We start from the raw sequence: 12675 nt of genomic DNA on the forward strand, positions 1-12675 counted from the left end.
TTTTTGAAGACATCATGTCTGACCTCTGCAGACCTTGTGGCTGACTGACCTGCAGAACTTCTGCTCCAATTTTCAGTGCTCAGCTCAGAACTTCCTGCATGATCTAACATCTGGCTCTTCCTGTGGTGAGTTAGTGTCCACCATTTTTGTCAGCTCCCCAGTGTCTTTGACCTTTTTTCAGCCACCATCTTTAGTCAGGACAAGAGACCCCAGCAATGCACAGGCATTCAGGGAGGGCATCTACCCCTCCTTCCACCACCCCAGCCATAGATCATGCAGGCACGGTGTGAGCTTCCCCCCGGCTGTGTTAAGAGTCACTACACATTCTTATAATCACATAGACAATTCTGCAGCTTTAGGACAGCACAAGCTGTTAACCTGCCTTTCTTATGCAATGTGTCTTAAATGCTATATTTTCCACTCTGTGGGCATCCCTCCGGCCCCCTTCCTACCCTCTGCAGAACTTGGGGGCAGTGGTGGGGCTCCCCTCACCCTCACATGACCCATGCTCTGTACCCTGTTACACTTTGGCACCAGTTCAAACCTTTAAAGCTTTTTGGGGATAGTTATAGGGGAGCCTTGACTCTAGGACTTATCTGGCCTCACTTAAAAGTAGGTTATTATGGGGTTTTTACCAAATGTCATTGATATTTAACCAGGTCTCTCCAATCTGCTTGATGCAAAGTTTAATTATTCTTGGCCCTGAGTGACTTCTGGGAATTGTTTAGCTTAGAGCTCCTGGCAATTGTTTTCTTCCTAGAAGGTTTCCTACCTAACCTCACGGGCATAGTGGTATTCAGCCAAAGAGTCAAGGGGATCCCCACAACAATTTCTATGTACTTCCTGCTTCAGGTACTCTGCCCCATGAATTCAAACTCTGCACTTGTTTGTATTCCCTGAACTTCCCTCTCTGTCTTCTTGAGTCATCAGTCTATCTGGGCTCTGCCTGAGTTCCCCAGCCCTGTGCCATGTTCTAGAAATTACTTCTAGTTTAGAAAGCTGAATAATATCACACTCACTTTGCTTCCTTCTCTCAGAAATCACAGTTCTGTTCTGTATTTGTCCGATATCTGAAAATAGATGCTTCATACCTTTTATCAAGCTTTCAAGTTGCTTATGACAGAAGAGCAATCCCAGACCCGATTTCTCCCTCATGATCAGAAGCTACTTTTGCTGACTATTTATATTAACTTCTGAAGATATAAGGTATTCATTCACACAGCCCAAAAGCTGGTTTTCTTTAGAGAGAGTAGTGAAATGGGGTGGTTTCTTGATGAAAATATGTGATCAAGGAAAGCCTCGTTTTAAGTGGGAGTTATTAGAGCATGTCTACGAGCTGAGAGGAAAACCTGATAATGCAGGAGAGAAAGGGGATCACTGCAAGAACAAAGTTCTTGAGTAGGCAGCAGGGAATGAACTGAAAATCCACAAGGAAGAGCTCACTTTAGACTGGAACACAGAGACATTGCCCACGACTAAAGAAACTACATCCACAATTCAAGAAGGAAACTGCATGGACATGGACGTGAGCAGGCTGACACATCTTTATGAAAGCAATCACAAGGGAACCTCCCCCTGCTCTTTTTTTCCTGGTGAAAATCAAAAGCAAAGTCAGATCCAGCTGGTCTCTCTGGCTCTCTTTAAGGGGAACCAGGCACAGTATTGTAAGGTGTCCTGTGGAGAAACCCATGTGACAAAGAACTGAAGGAAACCCGCAGCTACAGTCAGGGAGGACCTGAGGCCCTCAGTCCAATGACCTACGAGGAACTTGGAAGCTCTTGGAAACAGATCTTCCTAGGGTTGAACCTTGAAACAACTGTAGTCCTAGCTGACATCTTCATTGCAAACTTGTGAAAGACCATGAGGCAGATGCCCCTAGCTAAAGTGCACCTGGATTCCTGACTCCTAGAAACTGTAGGATGGCAAATGTTTGTTGTTTCAAGCCACTAAACTTGATGTAATTTATTGTATAGCACAGACAACTAAGGCAGATATTGGTACCTGGGAGTTGGATGCTGCATAAAAAATAACTAAAAATATGAGAGTAGCTTTGGCATGTAGAGCTAGACAGAGGCTAGAGAGAGTTGGAGAAGCATGACAGAGAAAGCCTAAATTGCCTTACACAGACTTTTAGTAGAAATCTGGACTTTGAGGACACTGTCAGGGTGGGCACAAAAAGAAGTGAGGAACATGGTACCGAGGAAAGGGGATCTTCCCTTTGCAGCAGACAGCTAAGTAATGCATCTGCCATTGTGTGGACAGCATAGAATGTGCCTGTGATAAATGAACTGGGTGATCTGGTTCAGATATCCAAGCAGGTGTTGAAGGTGCCTCTTGGTTTCTTCTTGCTGAAAAAGGAGAGATAATACATTGAGGAAAAGGCTGTGAAACAGAAGGAACCAGGACTTGAGAGCTGTGAAATGCACGGGCTCTCCAGGTGGCAAAGAATGTTAAAATTAAGAAATGGCTTCTCAGCAAGGTCCAGGAGAAGGCAGAGAAGGGCTTATCTCTAAGAGACCTGTGGACTTTGATCTACTGGAATGAACCCTCATATGATTCACAGGAGGCTGTGTGGTCTTCTGGGAGAATCAGAGTAGCAGAAACACTGCTAGCTTAGACTCAGAGAGTACAGAATGAAACAAAGCCACCTGGCTCCCTAAATTGCGCTGACCAGAAGTGTGCTGAGAAAACTACTCAGCTGCAGAGATGTGTGACCTTTCATGAAAAGGGGAGGGTGATACAGGGGGCAGAACCAGGTACCCAGAAGACAGAGCCATGAACCATGGAGAGTTACTCCTGAGGTGCAGGTAACAGAAGGAATAAGCTTAACATGAGAGGTCGGGGGANAGTAGCAGAAACGCTGCTAGCTTAGACTCAGAGAGTACAGAATGAAACAAAGCCACCTGGCTCCCTAAATTGCACTGACCAGAAGTGTGCTGAGAAAACTACTCAGCTGCAGAGATGTGTGACCTTTCATGAAAAGGGGAGGGTGATACAGGGGGCAGAACCAGGTACCCAGAAGACAGAGCCATGAACCATGGAGAGTTACTCCTGAGGTGCAGGTAACAGAAGGAATAAGCTTAACATGAGAGGTCGGGGGAGAGAGAGTCAAAGTGTGGTATCCTCAAAACTGAGATTATAGAAAGAACATGCTTATCATTAATGACAAGATCTAGATGTATGTCTATGAGCATGGGTTAATTAGGTGGGGTGAAAAAAAAGAATAGTGAAAGTAAAGCATTGCAGAAATTGAAGACCATCCCTGTAAATGTTGAAGTCCCTGAGAGAGCTGACGGGAGTAACAGTGAAGACACCAAGTAAACTAGGTGTCAGCAATTACAAACATCCAACCCCCCTGGATGACCCTTGCTGAGTCATCCACATTGGTTTGTAATCATTGCCCAGCTTCCCGACCCAACTGCACTGAACTTTCCAGGTCTCCAAATGCCTGTACATGCTACCAGCCTTTACAAATGCTCTTCGCTCGTCTGTCTTGTTCTTTGCTGCCCCCTCATAATCTTGGCAGATACTTGTAGTATGTTTTTACAAGTCCCTGTATTTATTACATGACCGTATTTTCAAACTTTATTACGTCCATTGTCTTTACTATTAGCTCCAGGAGGGCTGGGGCTGAGTTCAAGTTGTTTAACATCATTCCCCACACTCAGCTCAGTGCCTGGTGTACACAGTAGGCACCTCATGATGGAAGAAGAGGATATCCACCCCAGGTCCAAGATAAAATATCTAAAGCACTTCCAAAAGAGCACATTTCTCTGGTATCTCTCCTTTGGATTTTCTGACAAACATTAATATCTGCGCTCAAACAATGCTTTCCTTAAGGAATACATTTATAGAGCTTTAAATCTCTTATAAACATTAGGTGTTAGTTCCTTTTAAAAAACTAATTATTTATACAAGGAAGCATTTGAAAGCTATCTCTTGTGAATTCCCTCAGGTCCAGGAAATGTGACTTTGATTAAATACTTTTCTACAGTAGCCACCATTATGGATTTTCTCTTCCACGGAGGTCTCACCAGTTACACTGGCCAGCTCTTCCTCATGATCTGACGCGTCTTATTTAAATTACTTGGAGATACACTGCCAAAGGTTATGCACAAAAATAGAATTCAAAGCAGAAATAGCATGTGGCAATTGGTAAAATATACATATTACCCAAATTAACCAAATCATACAAAGGATAAAACAATTCATGTGGCAAAATAAAGAATGTTTCTCAAACTAAATGCACTTCTGAGAGGTCTTCCTGTACTGATGTCTTTAGAAACCTCAGTTCAACATAAACACAGGTGAAAAGAATCTGCTAAATTCATCATATGAGCAAGTTTTAAAAATTTAGTTAATATATCATAATTTTCTCATTTTTCTGGGTCCTACCATTTAGATGAATGGCCCAGTGACCAGATGGCTGAAAAACTCCCAGCTGTGGCTAAGTTACTGTGCCATTTTGTCATGCTCTGATGCATTCATTAAAAATATCTTTTTCAGAAAGGTCAGACCTCAAGGCATGAATACAGTCCATCCATGATGAAATTTAAATCTTTACACATGCTCACAGAGCTTTTGAATCTGAGTGCATTGCCCTAGCCTGCTGATGATATTTGAAATTCTCTCAAATAGACACCCAGTGAGTTTTTGATCATCATCCAAAGTATTTAGGTCACTTAGGAATGTAATACATTGCAAAGCAATCCTTTTCTCTGAGCAAAAATCTGTTTTACCCATTAAAGCAGGGAACTTTCTGCCCCAAGCTTCAAATATATCTTCATCCCCACGGCTTCCTTTATTCTCTCAATACTCAGAAGACAAGGTGAGCCTTCTTCACTTTCGGACTGACCCTCTATCTGTGCTCTCTTTTTGGAACTTGCTTATTCAACTATTCACTATCTATCATATACCTTCAATAGGTCCCTTTCTATTATACCTTCAAACTCTTCTCTCCCCGCTGGGTCATTTTCTATAGACTAGAAATAACCTCATTCTTTCTCATACTTAAATGTCCACCCTTTGCCATGCATTACCCATCTACCTCACTTTACAATCTCTTTACAAGTGAGGCTTCTTAGACCTCTAGAGATTTATAGTTCACCCTTTTCTGTTGTGGACACTTATCTAGGTGCCCTGGCTGCCCAGCGTCAGGGTGGAAAATTGACCATTTTGTAAGGCTGAAAGAAATACTGGCCAATCAGATACTCCCAGTCAGGACTCTGGCCCTTAGGAGAACTGCACAAAGAAGCGGGGGCTGGCAGGGACTTCTAGCTTCCTCAGTGGTAGCATATGGTGACTGGCAGTTAGATGTGGAAGTTATTAGCACAGAGACATTCAATGTCCAAATGTGACAGCAAGGGTACCCTATCTAGGTGACTCCTGGTGTGACTTTAAGAATCAGTTCAACCTAAGTTACAAGTATTAACTACAGCCTGATAATCAATACAAAAATGAGGATGATGTCAATTAAGCATAACTTCTTCTTTTTTTGTATACATGAACTGTATTTTCTATATATTATTATATATGTATTATATATTGTATATAATATTATATACACAAAATACATATATGGACAACATTTTTCTTTCTCTCTTTTTTAATCCTCACCCAAGGATATCTTTTCATTGCTTTTAGAGACAAAGGAAGGGAGAGAGGGGGAGAAATATTAACTTGAGAGAGAAGCATCAATTGGTTGCCTTCTCATACATGCCCTGACTGAGGATCGAACCCGCAACCCAGGATATGCCCTGACCAGGAATAGAACCCCTGACTTTTTGGTCTACAGGATGATGCTCTAACCAACTGAGCCACCAGCCAGGGCTTTTTTGTTCTTTTTTCATACTAAATAATTTCCTATGAATTTTCTCCTTCCCCTATCATTTTACATAAAAGGATTCTTGGTGGTATTAACTTTACAATTTAGTATTTACTTTACCAAATATTCATTTAAGTGGGATTGAGCCTAAATGGAAAGAGAAATTAATATTGTCCAGATATCAGTTCCATAAACATTGCCTAGAAATGGATACGATGACAAAGGGCACGTAGTATCCCCCTGTTTTTGGTGTCTCCTTTTGTTCAAAATGTAGCTGCGTTCTACTAAATGAAAGCATAAATCTATGGGGAAGTTGTAGTTCAAGTATGTGTAGAAAGGTGTGTGTGGATGCTATGTAGCCAACAGGGTGAGTTATGCTGGTGATGCAGCTCTTGTCTCTCAGCTTCAAACCCACCCTCTATACCCTGCTTTCCTAATCTGTGGCTGCAACTCTGCACACTCCTGAATGTTGGCTAATTTCTACCTATAGGGGGCGCCGGGACACCAGCAGGTTGATGGAGGGTCAAGGGACTTCATTCTTTTTGTGTCCTTTTCTATTCATCACCCCAGTCTCTTCAACTAGAGACCTGCAGTGGATTTCAGTAACCAGGCTTCCCCCAGCCTCACATTCTCAGAACCAACCACAGCACAACTCCTCAGAGACCCTTCAATACTGGCTATCTATCCTCCCCTCCCCATTTATATGCCTTTCAGCTCTGCAGGGACCCCTCCATCAAGTGCCTGAAGAACCAGTACCAACTCCTCAGGAGTCAGCTCTTCCACATCCTTCCTCCAAGTTTCTCTTTGCTCTAGCTACCTCCCTTTCCTCCCCCTGAAACAGCTCTGGCCAAAGTCCCCATTACTTCGACATGGCCAAATCAATAGATACTATTCAGATCTTACCACACCTTTCTGTTATATCTAGCACAACTGAGCTCTCACTAGTTCTACTTTTAGATAATATTATCTCTTCATCAATAATTTTAGCTCATTAATACATTTCTGGAGGATAAATTGACAAACATTTTTAGAAGGCATTTTAGCAACATTGAATCAACAAATAACTCTGAAGTATTGTATGACTCTTTCCAGTGAGTTAATTCTAGAGTCAGGAATACTGGTAAACATAGCAAGTGCTGCCCTGGCTGGTGTAGCTCAGTGGATTGAGTGCGGGCTTGTGAACCAGAGAATCACGGTTCGATTCCCAGTCAGGGCACATGCCTGGGTTGCAGGCTGGTTCCCTGCAGGCCAACTCCCAGCAGAGGACGCACGAAAGGCAACCATACATTGATGTTTCTCTCCTTCCCCTCTAAAGATAAATAAGTAAATAAAATCTTTAAAAAAAAAAAACATAGCAAGTGCTGTGTGTGTACATTTGGTAAGTGGTAGAGACAGATGGTCCGACTCCAAAATATATCTTTGCAACCTCTCTACCAGGGATTCTCAAACTTTGGTTCTATCAGAATCACCTAAAGGGCTTGGGAAAATATAGATTGACAACCCCCACCCTCAGAATTTTGGATTCACTAGTTCGGGGGTGGTGCTAGAGAAGTGAAATTTCTAAGAAGTTTCCAGGTGATGCTGATCAGCTTCTCAATACCACCTACTAATATGTTTTTTTCTCAATACCACCTACTAATATGTTTTTTCTAATTAGCTCTTATTCATCCTTAGACACTCAACTTGTTGGCGGGAGAGACCTGGTTCTTCTTGCTGACACATGTAAAGAATTACAGATCAGCACATCTACTAGTGTGCAATCAGTTGATTAGGGATCCATTCCCATGGAAGAGAACGGGACTAGCTAGAGTGGGGGGAAGTTTCAGGGCAAAGCAGGGTGGCAAAACGAAGAGCAGCTGAAGACCAGGAAGCCCCCGGGGGGTCTGAGGCTGGGTGGCCAGAGAGCCAAGAGTGCCAAAAGCATCCCAAGCGTCCTGAGCCCCTGAAGAGAGAGGGGGTCCTTTGTTCAGAGGATTTATGTAGTCGGTGGGATTGGGGAAAAAAGTTACATACTGATTAACATGTAAATGTGATGCCAGCTTTCCTGGGGGGAATGTGACTACCCAAACTTAGGTATGTGTGGGGGTCTGTTAGTCCAAATCCTCATCTCGCTCCAGACTCCATTTGTTCACCTTGCCATAAAACAAATACGTGGCAGGAAGCAGTTCATTCAAGTTGGGGCACTTTATCAAAGTCATTTAGGGGCTTTTTCTATAAGCACTAGAGACTCCCTAGTAAAACAGATGGTGACCAGAGGCAGATAATTAACCCAAGTTGTTTTATGGGCTTCTTCTTTTGGTACTGTGGACCCTCTCCCTCATTCTAGGCCCTGGGATGAAAGCACAGTTTCAGGGCTTTCTTTTCCAGGGAGTGGAAACATCCGTAGAATTTCAAGGACTTCCCTTCTTTCTTGCTAACATAATGTTCCTTGTGATGTCAGAAAACCTGGCAATATTATCAGACCAGGCTCAGCACTAAAGAGTTTGTGGGTGAGGACCCCTGGCCAAGATGGAAGCGTAGGTGGAAACACTGTGCCTCCTCGCACAACCAAGTTTAAAGACAACAAAGTTTTAGTAACAAAAACGCAACCAAAACACAGGAAATTGAACTGTACGGAAGTCCGACAACAAGGAACCATTCAGCCAGACCAGTAAGAGGGGTGGAGTCAGCAGCTGGTGGAGCGGGGTCCCACAGGAAAAGGTGGCCAGACGACTCAGGCATGCAGGTGGCAGTTGGCAGATCCCAGGCATGGGGTGGCAACGGGCGGACCCAGTGGGGGTGCAAGGCAATTGGCTGGCCATGGTCACACATTCACACTCAGATAAACCAGGCAAAGGAATGAGCAGTGAGACAGACCACACAAGCTAGGACCCCAGTGATGGGAATTAAAGCCTAAAAGCACCAATTGGAAAAACTTTCGGGGGAGCTTCTCCCGGTGTCAGGAGAAGACCACAGGCTCACAGAGAGTTTGTTGGAGAGACCCACAGGGTCCTGGGGGGTGCACAGGCCCACACACCTGGGAGCTGGCACCTGCGGGGCCCGGTTTGCTTGTAGGAAGCAGCAGAGGGGACTAAAATCTGAGAGAGAGCTGAACAAACGCCACTGCCCCTCTCTGACCCCACCCCCACATACAGCATCACAACCCAGCAACTGGGCCACCCTGCCCTGGTGAACACCTAAGGCTCCACCCTTCACTACATAACAGGTGCAACCAGACCAAAAATGGCTTAAACAGAAGAATAAATCAAAGCCCCAGAGCCAATATTTTTAAGCAACCAAGAGATAGTCAACCTATCAGATGCAAAGTTCAAAGCACTGGTGTGATCAGGAAGCTCACAGAACTGGCTGATTTTGGTCGCAAATTAGATAAACAAATGAAGGCTATGTTAAGTGAAATGAAGGAAAATGTACAGGGAATCAATAGTGATGGAAAGAAAACTGGGACTCAAATCAAGGGAGTGGACTAGAAGAAAGAAAGAAGCAACCAAGCAGAAAAGAAGAAAGAAACAAGAATTCAAAAAAAAATGAGGAGAGGCTTAGGAACCTCCAGGACATCTTTAAACGTTCCAACATCCGAATTATAGGGGTACCAGAAGGGGAAGAGGAACAGCCACAAGTGGAAAACTTATTTGAACAAATAATAAAGGAGAACTTCCCCAGTCTGGCAAAGGAAGTAGATTTCCAGAAAGTCCAGGAAGCTCAGAGAGTCCCAAAGAAGGTGGACCCAAGAAGGAACACACCAAAGCACATCATCATTACATTAGCCAAGATTAAAATGAAGGAGAGAATTCTAGAAGCATCAAGGGATAAGGGGACAGTCACCTACAAAGGACTTCCCATCATACTGTCAGCTGATTTCTCTAAAGAGACCTTACAGGCAAGAAGGGGCTGGAAAGAAGTATTCCAAGTCATGAAATCCAAACACCTACATCCAAGGTTGCTCTATCCAGCAAAGCTTTCATTTAGAATGGAAGGGCAGATAAAGTGCTTCTCAGATAAGGTCAAATTCAAGGAGTTCATCATCACCAAGCCCTTATTATATGAGTCCCATGTTAAAGGGACTTATCTAAGAAAAAGAAGATAAAAATATGAACAGTGAAAGGACAGCAAACTCACAGTTATCAACAACCACACCTAAAACAAAAGCAAACCAAGAGGACAGCTAGATCAGGAGCAGAACCATAGAAATGAAGAACACATGGAGGGTTAGCAACAGGGGAGTGGGAGGAGGAAAAGAAGGGGGGAGAAGGTACAGAGAATAAGTAGCATAGATGGTAGGTGGAAAATAGACAGGGGCGGGGCAAGAATAGTATGGGACATATAGAATCTAAAGAACTTGTGACACATGGACATAAACTAAAGGGGGCGTGGGGGGGTTCAGGGTGGAGGGGAATGAAGCGGGGAATGAGACAACCGTAATGGCATAATCAATAAAATATATTAAAAAGAAAAAAAAAGTTTGCGAGTGAGACATGTCTCCTTCCTCCTTCCTGCCTGAGTTTGCTATTCATTCTCCCTAAGTGCTAAAAGGCATTTCCTGGCAACCAGGACGCTAGACGCTGGCAAGTGCGCTGACAGCAGTGCAGTCTCAGAGCTCTTCCTATGCTGTCTCCTGCCTCAGACTCAGCCCTCTCCTTTCTTAGGTAACCCTCGCACCTGTCTTCCCTCACCAGCTGTACTGGATATCCTCATCTGAGGCCCCCACTCCACCCCTGTGTGCCCCTGGCTTTCTGTGCCCACCAAACACACGCCAGTAACCACCGATGCTGAAACCCTGTGCCTGTCTCCACCACCAGCCTGCAAGCGCTTCAAGGACACAAGATCATACCTATTCTTTGGGGGGGGGGGTGTTGACATATCTAAATTTCTTTCTTTACACGTTTTTCTTGTGGCAAACATGAATTTAGCATTTGAAGTGTACAATTCAGTGACATTAAGTACATGGGCACTGTTGGGTAGTCATTACCATTATCCTGACTTTGTAACAATTTACATCCTCCCAAACTGAAATTCTGTACACGCCTAAACAAGAACCCCCCACTATTTCTACTCCTAGTCTCTGGTAACCATCAGAGACTCTGGTAACCATCATCCTGTTTCCTGTCTCTGTTTATCTTTATCTGTATGGTGTTTCTAAAACCCTGCCTCCTAATGGTGTGATTTCCCTATCTGGAGAACTGAAGGTGAGTCTTTCTCAAGCATCAAACAAAAGAACAAATGAGGAAGAATCTTAAAGAGTTAAAAGTCACGTAGAAATGGTACATTTTAATACTGGAGTTCTTAGTAAACTTGAATGCTGTATTAGCTGTTCAGATCATAAGCGTATGGGTATTCGAAACCAGCATCTTGACACTGCACAAATTAAATTAATCACCTTATACTTTTAACATAATAAAGAGGAAAAAAGTCCACCTGAAAAAAATAGAAAACAAAATGTTCCCATTCTCCGCTCAAACATCAGAGACCCCTAAACTGAATTCACGTTTTTTTCAGAATATGTGCCTATTCCTATCTGCAATGTCTTGCCACCTGAATCAACAGGAGGAGAAAAAGGGAAACTTAATGGAACAGAAGGTTGTATAAAAATATATAAATTACCTCATAGAAATTTATATAACATAAAAGGAAATGCGGGGATAGGAAAGGTTTCACAATCCACTTCTGGATACAGGCACTCTTTCATTGTTTAAAATGTGTCATAAAAATGTACAAATTAATTTGGTACTTACAGAACATACAAAAGATGGGCCTTAAGGTCATAATTCTTGAAAGAATCCTTAAATAATGGCTCTATGTAACAGATGAATAACTTCAAGTCCTCTTTCATCCAGCACTGTATGTTCCAGTTTGCACCTGAATTAAAAATAAACTACTTTAAATCTGAAAAACATTTTGAACAACTCACTGAAAGAGAAGAGCTAAATTAAATTTACCAGTGTTCTGTTACAACTTCCATTGCCCGTTCTGAGAGAAAAAAAAAAAACAGTTTCTGCCGAGTGGTGTGTTTGCCCAAGTCACACAGCCCCTTTGGCCTTCCGTCTCCTTTTTGTGTAAAGTAAGAGAATTAAATTCAATGATTGCTTCTCAAACTTTTTTACCCTGAACCACGTGAGTAGGACAAATCTGAAAAACAAAATCCTCACGTAGCTCACTTCATGCTCACTTTCCAAGAGAAAAGAGAACATTAAATATCAAAGTACAAGCAAATTTGGAGCAGCATTTATGTGTGTCTGCTTTAGCAATAAAGGTATGATGATTCACGTTTGAACTGTGATGCATGTCAAATTCTTGTGATTATATTACAGGCTCCAACATAACTGGTGAAAGCTTATTCCACTGCACACTGAAAAACTCACCTGGTAACATAAGAAAATTATAGAGGTGATCTGTCATTTAGAAAGCAAGAACAGCAATGATTGAAACTAAAGACTAATGTAAGACAAGACTAAACTTCTCAAGGCAACACCAACATACTTCCCCAAACCTGAGGGATTTCTATCTAGAAGGACTTTGCAACCTTCTTGAGCCCTAAGAAGTAATCAGCCTCACAGCAGAATAATAAATGGCAGTCCTCAGTAACCACTACTTAAATTAGTAACTTTAGTTACAAAAATTTTAATTCACTTAGGAGTAACTAGTTATTAGCCTTTATTTATATGGCATATAAAATTAAAATCTATAGCAGTGAAAATATTAACATTTTTGATCATTTCAAAGCTTACCCCAAGGGTCCTGACTTCTTAAGTTCATTCTTAGTACATTTAATAATCACTTGAATGGCTACGTTTCCTTACAATAATTTTTTAAGTGTTTCATTTTAATGACAATGCAGTAGAATAAAAATTGTATAA

The 12675-nt window shown here is 42.5% G+C and overlaps 1 protein-coding gene across 4 annotated transcripts in view; it reads right to left on the reverse strand.

Moving 5' to 3' along the window:
- The window catches only part of LEPR (leptin receptor), a 90855-nt gene that overhangs the window by 45315 nt on the left and 32865 nt on the right, over window positions 1-12675 (reverse strand). For all 4 annotated transcript variants that reach the window (XM_037043202.1, XM_037043176.1, XM_037043183.1 and 1 more), the window contains one exon: window positions 11554-11677. In XM_037043202.1, coding sequence (XP_036899097.1) covers window positions 11554-11677 — 124 coding nt within the window. The remainder of the gene's footprint in view (window positions 1-11553; window positions 11678-12675) is intronic.

Source organism: Sturnira hondurensis, unplaced genomic scaffold (genome assembly GCF_014824575.4).
Source record: "Sturnira hondurensis isolate 20B ecotype Veracruz unplaced genomic scaffold, ASM1482457v3 Scaffold0000648, whole genome shotgun sequence".
NCBI classification, from domain to species: Eukaryota; Metazoa; Chordata; class Mammalia; order Chiroptera; family Phyllostomidae; genus Sturnira; species Sturnira hondurensis.